Below are 17,577 nucleotides of genomic sequence, written 5' to 3' on the forward strand. Positions count from 1 at the left end.
TTTATTTATTGCTTTGTACACAGAAGGAGTATGATCAGGGATAAACACACAACAACTACTTCCGATGATTCTACAAGCACCACCTCTAACTAGTAACATAACGTCCAGAACCATACGGTTCTGCAACACAAAAATTCTAGTAATTTGCAGCTCTTCAGTAAGATTGCCAAGGGCTGCAGCAGTTTGATTCGTCACAGCTTCTACTACTCTCGTTAATCGTCCTATCTTTCTACTATTTAGAGCAGCTCCAACAAAGAAAAATAATCCCAAGTTAAAATCTATATACTGTTGCAAACTAGTATCTGCCTGGTCCACTTCATCAATGGATAAAGTCCGCTTGTATCTATTTACAGTCACATTATTCAGTAGTTTCAAATCTTTATGATATGAAGCAGATGCCAAAAATACAGGTGGTAACAGAAATGCTACATAACACTAACCCTGGGCGAAGCACTATGCTACGCTCACGGAGTTTGCGAAGTTTTCGCAACTTCGCACCACGCGAGCTGCACGTAGCACGTGCGAACATGCGTAGTGCAGCGTAGCGTAGTGCAGCGGTCATTTTTTGCTTGTCCGCTGTCCTGAACGTCATGTTCGCGACCGCGAGCAAGAAAAATGACATCCCGGCGAGATTCTCAACGCGAGGAGGTCAGGTTTCTCATTGTGAGTGGTTGCGCATGCTCGCGACCGCTCTCAATGAGAAACTACCTGTTCGCATTGAGAAAGCTGCCGCTCGAGTAATAATATACTTGAGCAGCAGAAAACTACAGCTCACACTGTGCAAGATGCCGTTTTCAATGCTTGCACAGTGCCGGATGCTTGTCCGCACTGTGCAATCATTGAAAACGCATCTTGCACAGTGCGAACATGCTACTACGCAGCTCGCGTAGTGCTACGTGAAGTTCACGTAGTGCGAAGTGCACTTCGCGTAGCTTCGCGTAGCGCTACTTCGCGAACTACGCCCACCCTTACATTACACACCCCAGACCATCCAGTTGGTAAACGATAATAACCCCTATTACCACATACACAGTAAGTATTATGAGAGGCAAGGAATGTGCTATTATTCAAACCATCAATATTCAGTATAACAATACAATCACTAACTCCTACAGGAATATAGCCTACACTTTGTACACATAAGTCTGCTTGTGCTCGGGCCACTGAAATCACAAATTTCTCATTGCCAACAATGTCTCTAGTGTTCGTAAAGATGTAAGGTGTTGATTCATTGTCTGGTCGATACTCTTCCCATTCATATATAGTTCCATTGGCTTGTGGATAGCCTTCCTTATCCTGGTGGCATTCTTTATTCAGTCTAAAAAGCAATCTACCCACTGTAGGTTTTCTCGTAGCAAAAAGCAAAGTATACCAGGCTCGACAAGTGCCATTATGAGAGAAAGGAAGAGGTATAAACGGTGTTCCCCCTTCTTCTGATGTGCCGGCATCATCCCACATATCCAACAGTTCGTGGCATTAGTAGCTACATGGGTATGATGCAGCATCTGGATGAAAGTGTTATTCAAATATGACTGTCGATGCTTCAGCTCTTGATACGGAAGTGTATAAAAGAAATGCTCTTCTGGGACAGGAGTGGAAACAACATAGAACTCACGGGCAGGAATTTCATCCTCGACAAACCACGTGATTGTAGCAACAACTGCTACAGTAGCAATGAACCCTAGAGCACAGAAAATCCTCTTTTTATCCATTCGAGCAATGCACACAGTATCTTCCTGAAACTAAAGTGTTGTCAGAACTCTTACCCCTAGGTAGCCGTTGTTTTCTTCACCAGCAGGCCAAGACGAGTGTCACTACACTAATGCAGGGCTGATCCCCCCCCCCTTGCCACATCGGCTCTCCGTTTCACTAACCTAGAGACCGTTCTGACAACTTCACACAACTACAGGCTCTTTCCTTGGTCGCAAATTATATCTCCTTGTTTCAGAAACTGTCGGGTCCGGAAAGAACTCCTCAATGTCGTCAGGTTCCACAGCACGGCCTTTCTCTTGAGTCAGGATTTCTCGATGGTCCGTCAACACAGCAGGCTCCACGAGTCCGGGTTGCACCTTTCGGCAGTGAATGGAATGTATACAGTTTTTGCGATTGGTGACTCAGACAGCTGTTCTCGTAGCAAGAAGAACCTGCTCAGGACCACACCACCTTGGCTCCAGACTGCTCGACCTTTCAAATAATTTCACGAGGACAAAATCCCCGGGCCGGAGATTATGGCCTTCGCCTGTGGACCGATCAGGGAGCGCTTCTCGAACCTGTTGGTGAATAGAAACCAAACTGTCAGTTAATTGTGCCAAATAGTCATTCATTAAAACACAAGGTACATCATACACTGAGCTTGGTTTGGGCACTCCCCATATGTTCATGGGGCGCCCGAAAACTATCTCGTACGGGGTAAGACCTGTCCGAGAATGCGGTACTGATCTGATAGACAACAATGCCAAGGGCAAAGCATCTGGCCAAGTCAAAGCAGTGGAAGCCTGTATCTTTGCGAGTTTTAGTTTCAAAGTCCCATTGTACTTCTCCACCAATCCTGCTGACTGCGGGTGGAACACTGCATGGAACTTTTGTTTAACTCCCAATCCTTTCAGGACATACTTGACAACGTCCGCTATAAAATGAGGCCCGTTATCACTCCACAACAACTTGCAAACACCATATCGAGGAAAGAATTCCTTCGATAAAACCTTTGCCGTAGTAAGTGCAGTATTGTCCTTCGTAGGGTATGCTTCAATCCATTTACTGAATGCACAAACCACAACTAGGACATATTTCAGATTATTACAGCGTTCCAGCTGAATATAATCCATTTGCAATACTTCAAAAGGTGCAGTAGGTGTTGCAAATCCTCCTGTTGGAGTTTGTGTCCCTTTTCCTGGATTGTACCTTAAACAAATCATACAGGTCTGTACCACTCTCTTAGCCATGCTAGCAATCTCTGGATGCTCCCAAACTTGTGTAAGCAATTTCACAATTACTGAAGCTCCAACATGTGCTAGCCCATGTGCCATCTGAACCATAGGTTGTACAAAGGCTGTGGGTAACTTCCACTTATCCATCTGTTTACTCCTCCAACATCCTTCATCATCCAACTCTCCATCCTTGGACCATTGCTCCCGCTCCTTATCAGAAGAGGTCCTCTGTATCTCTAGTACCTCTTTCCTAACATCATGCCACCGCTCAGCTTGTGACTTCACAACATACATCGAAGTGGCATCAGGCTGTATCGCAGTTTCACGTGCCACTTGATCTGCGAAGGCATTCCCTTCTCCCACTTTGTCTGTCACTTTCTTGTGTGCACTACATTTCACTATAGCTATCTTCTTTGAATAGGTCAATGCAGTCAAAAGGCTATGTACTAATTCTCCATACATTATCTGTGCTCCATGCAATGTCAAAAAGCCCCTTTCCTTCCAGAGTAGGCCAAAGTTGTGCGCTACTCCAAAGGCATAGCGGCTGTCTGTATAGACATTCACGCATAATCCTGCACTAAGCTCACATGCTCATATCAGTGCTATTAGTTCTGCTGCTTGAGCTGATTTCTGTGGTATGCGTGCTGTCTCCAGTATTGTGCTTAATGTAGTAATTGCATATGCTGCAGAAGTAGTCCCATCTGGTAACTTCAGGCAAGACCCATCCACCCACAGCTCTCCATCTACATCTGTAAAGGGCGTATCTTGCAAATCAATATGACCCTTTGTCTGTTCCTCAGTCACAAAGACAGTCATGTGTCTCATGCGCCTCAGGGTGAGTCGCCGGAAATGGCAACAACGTAGCTGGGTTTAGTGTTGCACATCTCTTCAGTGTAATATGAGGAGCCAACAGCGTCAGCTCATATCCCGTTAGACGTGCACTGGTTAAGTGCTGCGTCTTTGTCTGATTCAAAAGAGCATCAACAGCATGGGGGACCAACACCAATAGCTTATGAGATAACACAATCCCCTCACTCTGGCGTATTGACACAGCTGTCGCTGCAACTGAGCGAAAACATCCAGGCAGCGCTCGCGCAACAGGGTCGAGCACTGCCGAGAAGTATGCGCAAGGTCGTTGTTTATCACCGTGCATCTGTACTAACACTGATAATGCGCATCCGTCTCTCTCATGCACGTACAATGTGAAAAGTTTCATGTAATCAGGGGTGCCTAACACTGGTGCTGAACAAAGGGCTTGTCGTAATTGCTGGAAAGCATTCTCACACTCATTTGTCCAGGGAAGAGGGACTGGAGTATCCTTTGTTAAAAGCGCTAACAATGGTTTAACTATATGTGAAAAACCCAGGATCCACTGCCTGCAAAAGGAAGTGAGACCCAAAAATGCTCGAACATCCTTCTGTGTAGAGGGTACTGGAGTGTCTAAAATTGCTTGAATACGATCTGGCGTGAGTGCACGTCCCTCCTTAGACAAAAGGTGTCCTAAGTAGTTCACCTTTGGTCTACAATATTGCAATTTCTATTTCGATACTTTGTGATTCTGTGATGCCAAGAAGGCAAGTAGAGACAATGTACTCGTCTCACACTGCTCAGGAGTGTCGGCAGCCAACAAGATGTCATCGACATATTGTATCAGCACCACACCTTCAGGTAAAGTAAAAGAATCCAATTTTCGTTTTAGCGCTTGGTTATAATTGCTAGGACTCTCAGTATAGCCTTGAGGAACTCTACAAAATCTATACGATCGATTATTCAAAGTGAAGCCAAAAAGATATTGGCTATCAGGATGAATAGGAATCGAAAAGAAAGCATTCTTCAAGTCTATAACAGAGAACGTAGTTGCAGTTGGTGGAACCAGGGTAAGAAGTGTCGTAATATCAGAAACCACCGGGTATTGAGGGATCACAATTTTGTTGACCTCCCGAAGGTCAATGATAAAACGATAGATCCGAGTATCAGTGTCTTTTTTTAAAATCGGTAAAATAGGGCTGTTACACACATTGTATGGAACTTCTTCCACTACCCCCACTTTAATGAGATCCTGCACAATCCGGATAAGCGCCTCCTCCCCCTCCTGTGAAATACGATATTGAGGAAGGCGTGGCAACACGGCTCACTCCTTTACACTGACATGCACTGGGGGAATGACCATCTGTCCTACATCTGTATCTGAAGTAGCCCATAAAGTAGGAGGTAGGGAGGCCAGCGCGGTGTCCTCCTTAAACGTACACACTCTCTCCCTTGTTGGATAATTATCGTTCAAAATAACACGCACTCCTTCAGGGGAGCAACGTATTGTAGCTCTAAAGTGCTTGAGCATATCCAGACCCACAATGTTATCAGGCGTGTTTGGGGAAAGTAAGAATGGACATGGTGCAACAAACTTATCTACATGAAGTGCAAGAGGTTGTGATAATGGGCTAAGAGAAGGCGTTCCATCGAACCCTATGGATGTAATTGTTAAGCCAGACAGGGGAGCCCTTGGAACCAATTGTTTAGACAGGGCGTTACGAGTAGCTCCTGTATCAACCAGAAACCGATCAGCAGAACCCAAACATGTGCTGTAACATAAGGACCCCTCTGATCTACTGGCACTTCAACTGATTCCTCACCCCATCCTACGCAATCCTACACATACTGCGAATCATGATATTCAGAACGTTCAGGATCAGCTATTTGGCATTGATTCCGCCGATCAAAAACATTAGACCCATCTCGCGGTCGTACATTAGATTCAAACCTGGCACGATCATTCGTATTGCCCCGGGGACCTGAAAACCCCCCTCGATGTCTTGTTGGGCCCTGACCACGCCCTTGCCGCTGCGCACGTACCAACGGGCAATCTCTGGCCCAATGGCCAAACTGTTTACAATACGCACATTGGTCCTTAGCCACATCCGAGCGCACAAAGGAAGAGCCTTAAGATCCTCGACCACCCCTATCAGAACCCCTAAGGGGTGGACCATATACTTGCGCTAACATAACCTTCGTTTTCAAATCTTTTGTTTTCTTCTCTTCATTACCTTTCGCTTCTAATTCCTGACGCTCGTAATACTGAGCCATCGTCAGGAGGGATGCCGGGGTTGAAGTCGTCCAAGAGCTTTCACTCGCTTTTAAACGAGCTGCAACTCCTGGCAATAAATTAGAAACATATTTATCAACAAAAAGGTGTCGGCCCGTGTCGTCTGTAAGCGACTGGCCACTAACATCATGAAAAGTTTCCTCGAATCGCGTAAAGAAATCTGAGACTGATTCATCTACTTTCTGTTTACACGACGCTAACATAGTCCAATCAATATTTTTAGGGGGAACAATTGTTTTTAATTTAGTCAAAATAGCAGCCGGAAGGTCTAGAATCAGTTGAGGCGTTTTCTGTGCAGGTTTCCTTTCGCTATCCACATCTTCAATATCCGACCATTTAACCTTAAAAGTGACCAGATCATCTACCCTTCGCACTGACCTCCACATATCAGGAGGTAATATAAGGCCAAAGAATAAATCAATATCAGCTAGTGTCATGGTACAAGAGTTCAGAGCCCCCTCAACTTCCTCATAAAAAGCAGCAGGATTCTTACGGGGATCAGGTAAAGCAGCTTTTAATGCCATAACATCCGCTCTATTCCAAGGAGTATAAACCCAATTATAAATAAAATACCCTTGAGCATCAGGGGAAGTTCTGTCTGAACTGGTACCCGATCCTTTAGGAGGAACATATAAAGGCGCTGCCTCTCGCATTGGCTTAATATGCTCTATCTCGCTCTTATCTGAATGAAGAGTAGACACCCGTTTCCCGCCGGAATTCAAGTTCGCTTGCTCCTCCTCCGCCATCTTTCTCTGCGCTTCCTCCCATAATCGGAACGCATCTTCCATCAATGCAAACAATCGTCGGACGGCATACGGCACCTGAGAAGGAAGGAGAAGACCTTTACGCAATTCTTTAGAATCATGTATCACATCATTAGGTTCAAGAACATCGGAATATTTTCGAAAAAAGGAAATCACGTCGCTTGAAAGAGTCTCAGTGAAATATAATTTCTCCCTATCCTGCCATTCTTCAAGAGACTGCATCACTTCAGAAAGAGAAACAGTAGCTTTCAGAATTCGAAAAATGAACTTTCGAAGATCAGCCATACGATCGGATGATAACATGGACCGCGTGTCCACCTTGCCAGGGGGCGATCCAGAATCCTCACCTCCCCTCGGGGCGGACGGTCCAAAGTACGGAGGTGGAGAACGATCTAATAACGAAAAATCATCATCAAGTTTATTTAGGACAGGATAGAGAGGCTGTCGAATAGCATACTGGCCAGATATTTGTAATCTACGATCCTTTTCCTGTTTCTCTTTTAATTCCGTAGTTTCACGTCTTTTCAATTCCTGTGCTTTATCACGATCGCTCTTTCGTTGCTCTTTCTCAATCAGCACTTTCTCACGTTTCTCGCGCTCACGCACTTCTTTCACCCACATGCGAATACACTCAAACATGTCTTGTCTCACACGACGTTTACACATACACTGTTCCACATACTCGATTTTCCGCAAGTCAAACGATCCATACAATGGCCAACGCAACTCAGGATCCTTTTTGGTATATTTTCTCCACAATGTGCTGTACATTATAGGAGAAAGACCAAATTTCACATACATATCCCTATTCGGCGTCCCTTCTGGAGGAGCCGGCTGTGATTCCTCAAGTCTTAACTGGTCACTTCCAAAACAGCAGCACCACTTACGGAGTGCGCTAAAAACAGGCATGTCGATAATAATTTAAACAAAGAAGGCACAGAAAAGGTTGCCGCTCAAATTCAAAATTCAGGAGAAATCTCTCCACAGTGCCTGCCTATATGTGTTGCAACACATATATCTATCTCATATTCATATTCAAAAGACTAGTCCCACATAATCAAAATAGTCACAGCAAGCGTATCCTAAAACTGCCTTGCCAACCCAGACTTCAAAGGCTCGCAGCAAGTACCGTATAACGGTTCTTACCAATCAAGAGCGTCCAGATTCCAAATGCCAAGTTCCAAATTCGCCCAAACGACCACTGCGCGGCAAACCGACAGAAGAGATCTCAGTCGAAGACCGGCGCCACCTATATGGTCAGATCGGAAGGGAAGGAAGAAAACCTCGGGATGCCAGGACTAAAACCGCCGCTGGCAGTGATCACGTCCCCGGCAAAGTTCCAATCCTTCGTCACGACCAATCCTTCGGGCATCCGAGTCGTCGATGAGCCCCACGTGTCGGGCGCCAATTGATGTGTACAGGCCTCAGCAAGGCCTGTGAGTGCGAAGGGTTCGCCCTTCTGTACACGAAGTCCTCAGACTGCACAAAGAAATTGGCACGGAAACTGAAAATACAAAAGCATAGTTTAATAAACCTTTAAAGGTGGTACTACAGCCCACACAACACTCTACAGCATTGTACAAGGTAGCACAAAGAACACGAGTACATAGTCCCCTTATATACACAAAGAAGGGGCTCATAAGTAGGAGGGTTCAACTCAGGACATGATTTACGACCGTATAAGGACTTTTCTGAACATGATCGATACATAGGCGGAGTTAACGGTTCTTGGAGCCCACGGAAATGCACATTCCTATCTGAGCTGATCAAATACAGATGTGGCTTTCACTGAGCATGCGCTAGATGCACAAAGGACTATTTATAGCCTGTTGCTGGGCAAACTCCAAGGGTGACTGGCACAGAGGTAGGACTTGCCTCAAGGCGGGCACATTGCAATACGTAGCAAACAAGATGGAGGACAGAAAACAAGATGGAGTCTGGCCAAGAAGAGATTTTAGCGGTAAAACGCCACAAGTAAATCTCGATTTCATGTCTTTAGCTAATGCTTAACACTTATCGCTGTTTTATTTACAACAGTTGGGTCAGGTAAGAGCAATGAGTGGTTAGATGACTGGATCTACAAATCATTAACGCGTCCTACACATTTCTTCTTGCGCCATGAGTACTGCATACATTCAAACGGAGCTCCCGGTCTCTGCAGGAACCAACAACACGTCATTAATAATTACGGTGCAGAGGCACAGCACTGATGTCAGCACGCACGTCGCGGCCGGTGCTACTTCCATGGGACTACTTTTTTTTCTCGTAAATTTTTTGAATAACTTGTATTTTTTTAATTTATATAGCCTATGTCCATCTGCACACCCTGACAATTTCAACGATGTATCGGGTGTGTGGATTGGCGCTGTGGTTCCCGAGTTTACCCGCCTCAAAGGTTCAAAGTTCTTCCTTTATAATAGTAGTATAGATACACGCCAACTTCGTTATTTTTAGACATACCACATCACTTATTTATACAGATACTAACACATATTTACTGTCTTATACAATCACTGATAGAAGCAGACACTTATTTATCCACGCACTCAAATAACTTAGTGTCACATATACTCATTTATATACTCCAACACTCACATATAGTGCCTTAAAACATCTGTAGTTAGGCACAGATATACTACTGAGACATTCATTCACTCACTAACACACCCATACACACACTACACTAACTCACCCATACAGTCCTTTCCAGATGCACTTTCTATTCCATATAACCATTGAATCACCCACTCAGAAATCTATGCACAGACTCATACACCCCCCAAGCACCCACCCACACAGACACTCAGGGACTCATACAGATACTTAGACAACAAATTAATACCTATTCAGACACTGATGTAGTTATTCAGCAACCCATGCAGTTGCTTACACACCAACAGAGAGACTAATACAGACTTTTACACTGTTTAGTCACTAACCCATGCATTTAGCAAGACACGTTCAATCACTCACTTGTACAGTCAGTCACACACCTACTAAATAATCCCTTTAGGCATTTGTAAATGCATTCATTCTTCAATACACCTTGGCATATATATATATATATACAACATATTTAAACTTTACAGAAACACACAGTCACTGGATGATGTCATCAGTTATGTCATCAGTGATGTCACTTTGAGATGCCATCAGTGATGTCATGATTGATGTCACTGACCATGAAAATGTACTCTTGACAAGCAATTAAAACAAATTAAAAAATAAAAATGTCCTAGTAAGGTCCTGAAAACATCTCAAGATGCATTGTTTTAGAAAATCTGCCTGATGTGTTGCTGGATCTTTGGAACTATTCATTTTGTTTTGATAGTGCCTGTATTCCCATTTTTGTCAGCTATTCTCATTATTAGTGTGGCGCTGATGCAGAATAAAGATTGAAATATATGTTAAGGTTTATTTAATTTAAGGTATTACTAATTAGAGACATCGGAGGGTAAAGCCATGAATGCATAAAGTGAACTTGAATGTGTTGCTGAAGTGGTCATTTTTTAAATACTGTATGTACACAACTTCACTGTAATAATTCAGGAATAAAATCAACAAAAAGAGGTCTTTTAAAAAAAAAAGAGGCACTCTGTGCTTCTTAGTATCAAGGAGGGGTTTCATGGATTAAACACGAGCCTCCTGGGCCACCACACATGGGTTTAGACATGGTAGCAAATGGGTTCCACCCATTTAAACCCCCTAGATTTTTTATATTTGACTACCCAGGTGTGGACTTTTACTGTGAGTGAGACTCACAACGTGCAGAAACGGACTGAGAGTGCTAACCACCAGTGTCCACTTTGTTAGATAAGGCCACCACTGCGTAGCTAGGGTGTGAGTATTAGGATAAAGATGTAACCCAAGTGCAGATCCACTGTCACTTTAATCGTAACTGCATCCTTATGGCACTAAGTGAATTGTCATATTTCCCTGCCTCAGCTCATAATTAGATTCACCTCCCCTATCTGTGCTCAGTTATTCTGCTGGCTAACGGAAGGATCAAAGGCTTCCCTGAACAATAGAATAATTTTCCAGTGATCAACCCAGTTTTTGGGAAAGGATGGGTTGGGGATAAAATCAGCAGGCACTAATTCGCTCTTCACACTGCACCTGGCCAGGCCAAGCCCACAGTAACAAAGGAGGAAAGCCAGAACTCTGAAGCCAAACAGAGGAGGGGATACCATTTGAAGTTTTGGTGGCAAGGGACAAGACTGGTTTATAAGTTGGGGGCACGGGTGAAATTCTCAGGGAAGGTCTTCTTAAGGTCTTCTTAAAGACCTCTTAAAGCCGCAATGTTTAATGTTTGAGGCAGGGGTGTAGTGATGATGTGGTTCCCTTACATTTGGCAGAGGTGTCTACCTTATAAAACTTTCCACCCCCACTTAAACACCCATGTACTTTGGAGAGAAAGTTGGGAACTCACTGGACCTGGGATCTACAATGGCGCAAGAATGTCCAGCTGGAAGGAGATACCACCTGTCTCAACTGCAAGAATGGACTTCTGGACTGGTACCCATGGACTAGGAGTGTTTCTCCAGGGCTACTGACCCAGCCCCCTTTGGCCTACTAAATTCCCTAGAGAGTTACCCTGGATCTCATTGGACTGGACTTGCCGCTGAGTGACTCCCATCAGCAGGGGGCAACTGATTCTATTGAAAGTGCCCTGCAAGATGGTAAAAGTCATAATGCTTGAGAAGTGCATCAGGGAAGGTATTTTGCTGGAGTGATGTGGAGGGGCTGCTGAGGAAGTTATCAAGGGAAAGCAGGTACCAGGAGCTCAGAATGAGGACAGTTTCAGAAGCTGGAGCAGAAAACCAAGTTCCAGGAATAGAAACCTTGGGGCTTATTTCCAAGCCTTTTGCACCACTTTTGAATAATTTTAACAGGGGAAAAGTGATGTACAGATGGCGCAAGGGGCTTGTTAATCATCCCCCAAAATTAGAGGCGGGTCTGAAGAAAATGAATCTGTAGCTAAAGTGGCCACGAGGAGCAGCATGACACCAAAACTGTGCCAATCAGCCATAAGAGGCTGAAGGTATAAAACCTTTGTGGCCTAGGTATAAACCATTTGTCCATCTGGGTTCCTGCTGGTCAGCGCCATGAAACCCCTGGGTGTACGTGCGCTATATAAAAGGCTATTGACATAACATAACAAGGAACCAACACAGAAATGTTTCTACCTCGTGGACTGGGCAGAGAACAGAGAGCATAATGTAACATTCGATTTACCTCCAGGGTGGGCCAGGACCAGGGGGTCAGCACAAATCTCCATTACTCATTTTTAACGGGGACATGTCTGGGGCCTTCTCCCTAAGATTTCCTAATTCCCTGAGGATCCTGTCTGCTAGGCCCGACATGAAGGATGATAGAGCAGAGATGTTACCATTCATCTGACGATTTTACACGAAAATGGCTTGTGACACAATTTTATATAAAAACGACAAACTGTGTATTAGTCTTTATTTTTCAAAACTACATGCAATGAAGTTCTGACTTAGATACTGCATCGTAAAAAAAGCATGAAGAATGTTAGAAGTAGTTTTCTGATAACAAATAACAGTTAATGAGTAGATGTGAATCTTGACATTTTAGTGGTATGTGTTCTTATGCTTAGATAAATGTGATAAATAAACGACAACACAGAAAACTTCTATGTGAAAATAAAATACTTCATCTGCTAGAAAATGGAATGCAATATTAGAATGTATAAACATGAGCACAGACATTGACAAGAAAAATAGGAACTACACGACGTTATGTTATGATTGAAGTTTCATAAAGATTATCATTGATGTGTCTTCAAATCCTGTATACTGTAAGAACATACAAAATGCAAACATGACTTACATTATATGTGAACAGATAGTGAATACTAAATTGTGTTATAATAGGTACCTTACACTTACATGAACTAATTGCAATTCATAATGGAGCAATATTAACATGTTTAATTGAAGAATTAATGCACTACTCTGTGCAATGCAAGATTCATATTTTAGGACAATTTTGGCATGCATGAGCTGTATTTGATAAAGGCCTCAAATCTTAAGAACTGAATAGTTTGAAGCATATGATAACCTTTTGTAAAGTTACCACTTGTGTTCTAACACTCAATCACCATCTTTGATGTTTGTAGCTTGCTTGACTAGACTTGTGACAAAAATGTAACTTCATAGATCAAACGCTTGACAATGAATGGACAGACAAGGGATGAGAGCATAAAATTGCCAACTTTCCAAAATGCAACTAATAATTGAATGACTGAATTACAGTGGCTCTAAGGAAAATGGTGAGTAATGGATTACTTAATTCTTCCAGATTTGTATAATTCTATTGTATAATTCTACCTACTACATCATCTCATCCTATCGTGAGTAACCAATGGGACAGAGTGGTCTGATAAATGTGGGCATGTCAAGGGGTATAAACCTGGAATCTATGGAATATAATTGCTTACATTTTGAACTAAGAGGCATTTCCCCTCTACCCACCTTGTCGTACAGAGACTGACGATTTGGAATTCCAGAAACAAAGCGAACTGTAATGACATACTGCAATTTGCTGCTGGCTGGTATACTAGCGTGGTGAATCTTTTCAGCTGGGAAGGTTCACGCCAGAGCAGCTGTGGCATTGAAGCTGCAGTACGGACAGAGGCAGGTGATTCTGTCCAAGAACTGGAACTGGTCATTTGAAATTTCTTTGTAAATGACATTCAAATATTTTTTATTGGAAATCATAACATTTTAAAGAGCGTAAAAGCATTAATACAAGGAGATGTGCCTGTATCTACTAGAGGAGTACTGATAGCACCTGAAGACACACCTGTTTTGTATATGAGAAAGGATATCATACATGTACTTGGTTAGAGAACTGGATGACGTAGACTGAGAAAGATGGACCTTTAGCTCTCCCTCAATATGGTACCTTCAATGAACGAATTCTTGATAATTTAAGGAGACAGATGTATGATAGTAAGCCACCACAAAGACCTATGCAATTCAAAGCTCTAGGAGAATGGAAATATGATGTTCATCAGAAAGAGAAATACCAGGGAAAGTATAAGAACACTCTAAATACATATGTAGAGGCTAAGTGTGATGCACATTGGAAAATGTGGGGAAGGGATATTGCAGAGGGAGCGTGAATGTATCCCATATGAGTTGTAGAAAAGATGAGGGAGTAAAATGCAAAGAAAAGAAGAAACACCTTGAAAACTCTCAAGCTCTCAAGCTCTCACGTTAACTGATAAGAGTGATGACGAGATTGATGATGAGTTTTTGAGTAAATTATTAATGAATCGGCTGCCACCATATAACGAGGAACAGTCACTGACAGTGTCAAATCCATTTGTGTGAACTTAACCAGATGCACCCACATTGCCAAATAGCTTAAATTCTGTACATCCTTTCCTGATAGAAGAGCAAACGCCTAGAGGAGTAGGATTTAATAACACTCACAACAAGGGAATAAATCAAGAGTTAGTGCAGGTACTATTCGGACTACTCTATCCCATAATCAAGTGAGACCAACCCCATTTTCTGGGACTGCAGAGGGAGTCACAGAAAATCCTAACAGAGGACTACAGGCTATGATAGGAACAACTTTACAAATGGGAACTCGAAGTTTTGAAACACATGTCTCCTCAAGGGTGGAGCGAGCCAGTTGGGGATCACCAGAGAGTGAATTAAATAAAACAGTAGGGCCTACCACAAAGGAACTCGATGATTGGATAAAGGATATAGCGCCTTCTACTTTTGATAAGGGTGTGGAAGAACAGGGGACTACCAGGATAAGGGAATTAAGTGAAAACCCACTTGATTTAGCTAAACTTGAGGTTAAATGATTTTGGGAACCATGAGCCCTGGAAACATTGTTAGTTATCAGGATGATGAATCATTGTTTGTATGTAAGGATTTTACAGCGAGAGCTAGAAATACTCATGAGAAATTGGCTGAGGTTGTCCAGAAATATGGGGTGGACATACACAAATCAAAGAAATTGCAAAAAAATGTATCTATTGGATTTCAGTGACAAGGATCTTGAGAGTCTAAAACCATCAGGAAAAATATTACAGATTAAAAAGTTACTGCCAACACTTAGGAAATGGGGTGATGTGTCTAATGTTTAAAGGGGAAACCAAAAATGCAGAAACAAAAATATTTCCTATGAGGGAAGTGCCAGGAGGAGGATATGATCATGTTTCATGGACTAAACCAGATATATTGTCCTTTACAAATGATTTCCCGAAATTGAGAGAAAAAACAGTTTAATGATATATACAAGTTGAGAGATTTGTAAAAGTTTCAAAGGTTTTGTTAAAAGATTTAGTTATCTTGTATGACATTGTGGACCCAATTGATCTATGAACTGATTGCAGTAGTTTAACCAGAGACAGAACGGGAGATCCGAAAACTGGTGCACCATCACCTTAAGTAATAAAGAAATATAACCAGGTCATTCCTTATTTAAAGGGAAATATTTCTCCAAAGGAAACCGATTGGATAAAGATTGATAAAACAACACAAGAATACACAATATATGCATATTATGAGAGACTTCTGCAGGCATTTAAGAAATATGTTGGAATGGAAAACTTGGCAGGGAAATATATGGGACATTTTGAATATCAATTTGTATATGGATTAAGACCCCAAAAAAGTGCAATGATACAGCATATAAGTTGTTGGCAAAACAACCCAATAGATGAATACTTTGGTATGCAAAGTATTGCAGAAATAAAGTGGATTCCAGGCATAAGAAATTGAAGGAAATGTTGATGTTGGTTCAGATGATGGCAGCAGAAAAAGGTTATAGCGGAGTTGGTGGCGGTTGTTCTGTTTTTGTATAGGGAAGTGGCCAAATGAATAATGGTATGCGGGGAGTAGCAAAAGGTCAACAACAAAATGCAACAACTCAAGGTAGAGGAAGAGGCTCTTCAATAGAAATGCTGAAAAAGTCTAACCCATGTCTTATTTGTAGCATGTGTGTGCATTGGAAGCACAAGTGTAGGTTTAATCCGCAGAATCAGATGATTGGGCAGGTAATACAAGGTCAACCTATACGGACCCAAGCAGTTGATATGATGCAAAATCAGAAGACTCAAAGGCAGAAAATATTAAATAGAAATATGCCTCAAGCTCCTATGTCCCACATCAATGGACAGGTACAAAAATATAATGTGAGCATGGGATTCCATACCAATGATCAAATTGACATACGCCCGAAGGTAACCCAACAATACTTGATACAGATTGATGACAGTGATTCTGATTTATCCCAATGATGATGCCTGAGAGGGGATGAGGAATGCATGCTTGGAGCGTCCTTAGAGGTAGATCAGAGTGGTCCTTATGTGGATGACAAAGTAAATGGAACACCTATTTTATTTATTTTTGACCCTGGTGTTACCCGTTTCTTTGTGAAAATAGCAGAAGTTCCCAATCTAGCCCACTCAGGAAAAATAATCCAAGTTGTAGGAATCTCTAATCGATTAAGGTCAACCCCTGTAACTGAGCCTGTTAAGGCACAAATTGATCAATTGAGGATCTGCAAAAATATGTGATATGTGATTCCAGTCCAGTGAATCTTTTGGGACAAGTTCTGTTGTGCAAATTAAATTGATCGATCTATAGTACTCCAAAAGGAACAGAGTTTCATACCAATGATGAAGACATTCTATTTTAAATGGCAAAACAAAAGACTGAGATTGAAGGGTTACTTCCTTTATTGACACGTGATGATTTACCCTTAGAATTGACAGACACTGTTATCTTAAGTTTGGGATTTCACAGGAAAGGATATTGGACTGATTAAGGGAGTGGCTCCAATATGGATCACTTTGTAATCAAATGTAGAATTTCTACATATTCCACCATATAATGTGAGCCCCGACACCATTGCAGGTATAACAACTTTGATTAAGTCATTGATTGAACAAAGAATTTTGAGGGAGATCATGGGGATGTCATGTAATTAACCTATTATGGGAATTCAGAAACCAAACGGAAAGTATCAGATCATGCAGGATTTGCACATGGTTATTCAGATTGTGATACCCTGTTGTGCAATTGTGCCAAATCCAACTGTGATACTCAGTGGCTGCAGGTGAAATTTAAAAGTGGTGTGTTGTAAAAGTTTGGAATGACTTATTTAGCGAGTGACACTGTGAAACTAAATGGACGAATATGGGGTCGAGAGTGGATCCTCCTGTAGAGAAATTTTTTTTAAAAAAGATTGGCAAAGGTGCATTTTAAAGAAAATTAATTTAATGATAAAGCAAATCGTATAAATCAGCAGGAATATATAGTTTTGAAATATTAAACATAAAACTGCTCTACATCTTACTGCATTAGTATATACAACAGTTACTGCAATGCGCAAATTGTACAGCGCAACAACTTCAGCTTTTTAAATGTACTTGCCCAGTGTCTTGCACTGCATGTAGCATCAACTTTGGAAGAAAATCCTCTAACCAGGCATTGGGTAGGACCCACAGCTGCTGATTGTAATCAGTCATATAGAAATGTGTGAAAACAGGTCTTTAAGCGGGATGAAAAATGTGTTGATTCTCTAAAAGGAGAACACGTTAAATACATTTCTGTGATTCCCATAGTGTGCGACCCGACTGATATTTTGTTTTTTCTCTGCAATGCTATTGTATCCAGATATATAACAGAACACCTGACCTACACCTGAAACCTGATAGTACAATTTGCTTTGTCAAAGGTTGTTAGCTGTTTAACATAAATGAGTAACAACAAGCCTTCCCCTCTCCATATGT

General features: G+C 42.1%; 1 protein-coding gene across 1 annotated transcript in view; it reads right to left on the bottom strand.

The window, feature by feature from the left end:
• Positions 1 to 969: 969 nt before the first annotated feature.
• Positions 970 to 17,577, bottom strand: part of LOC144776547 (calcium-activated chloride channel regulator family member 3-like) — a 264,858-nt gene continuing 248,250 nt past the window's right edge. Inside the window, exon 5 of the mRNA XM_078659274.1 lies at positions 970 to 2,270. Within this exon, the coding sequence (XP_078515400.1) occupies positions 2,198 to 2,270 (73 nt within the window). The 3' untranslated portion in view covers positions 970 to 2,197. The remainder of the gene's footprint in view (positions 2,271 to 17,577) is intronic.

Source organism: Lissotriton helveticus, chromosome 1_1 (genome assembly GCF_964261635.1).
Source record: "Lissotriton helveticus chromosome 1_1, aLisHel1.1, whole genome shotgun sequence".
Taxonomy (NCBI): domain Eukaryota; kingdom Metazoa; phylum Chordata; class Amphibia; order Caudata; family Salamandridae; genus Lissotriton; species Lissotriton helveticus.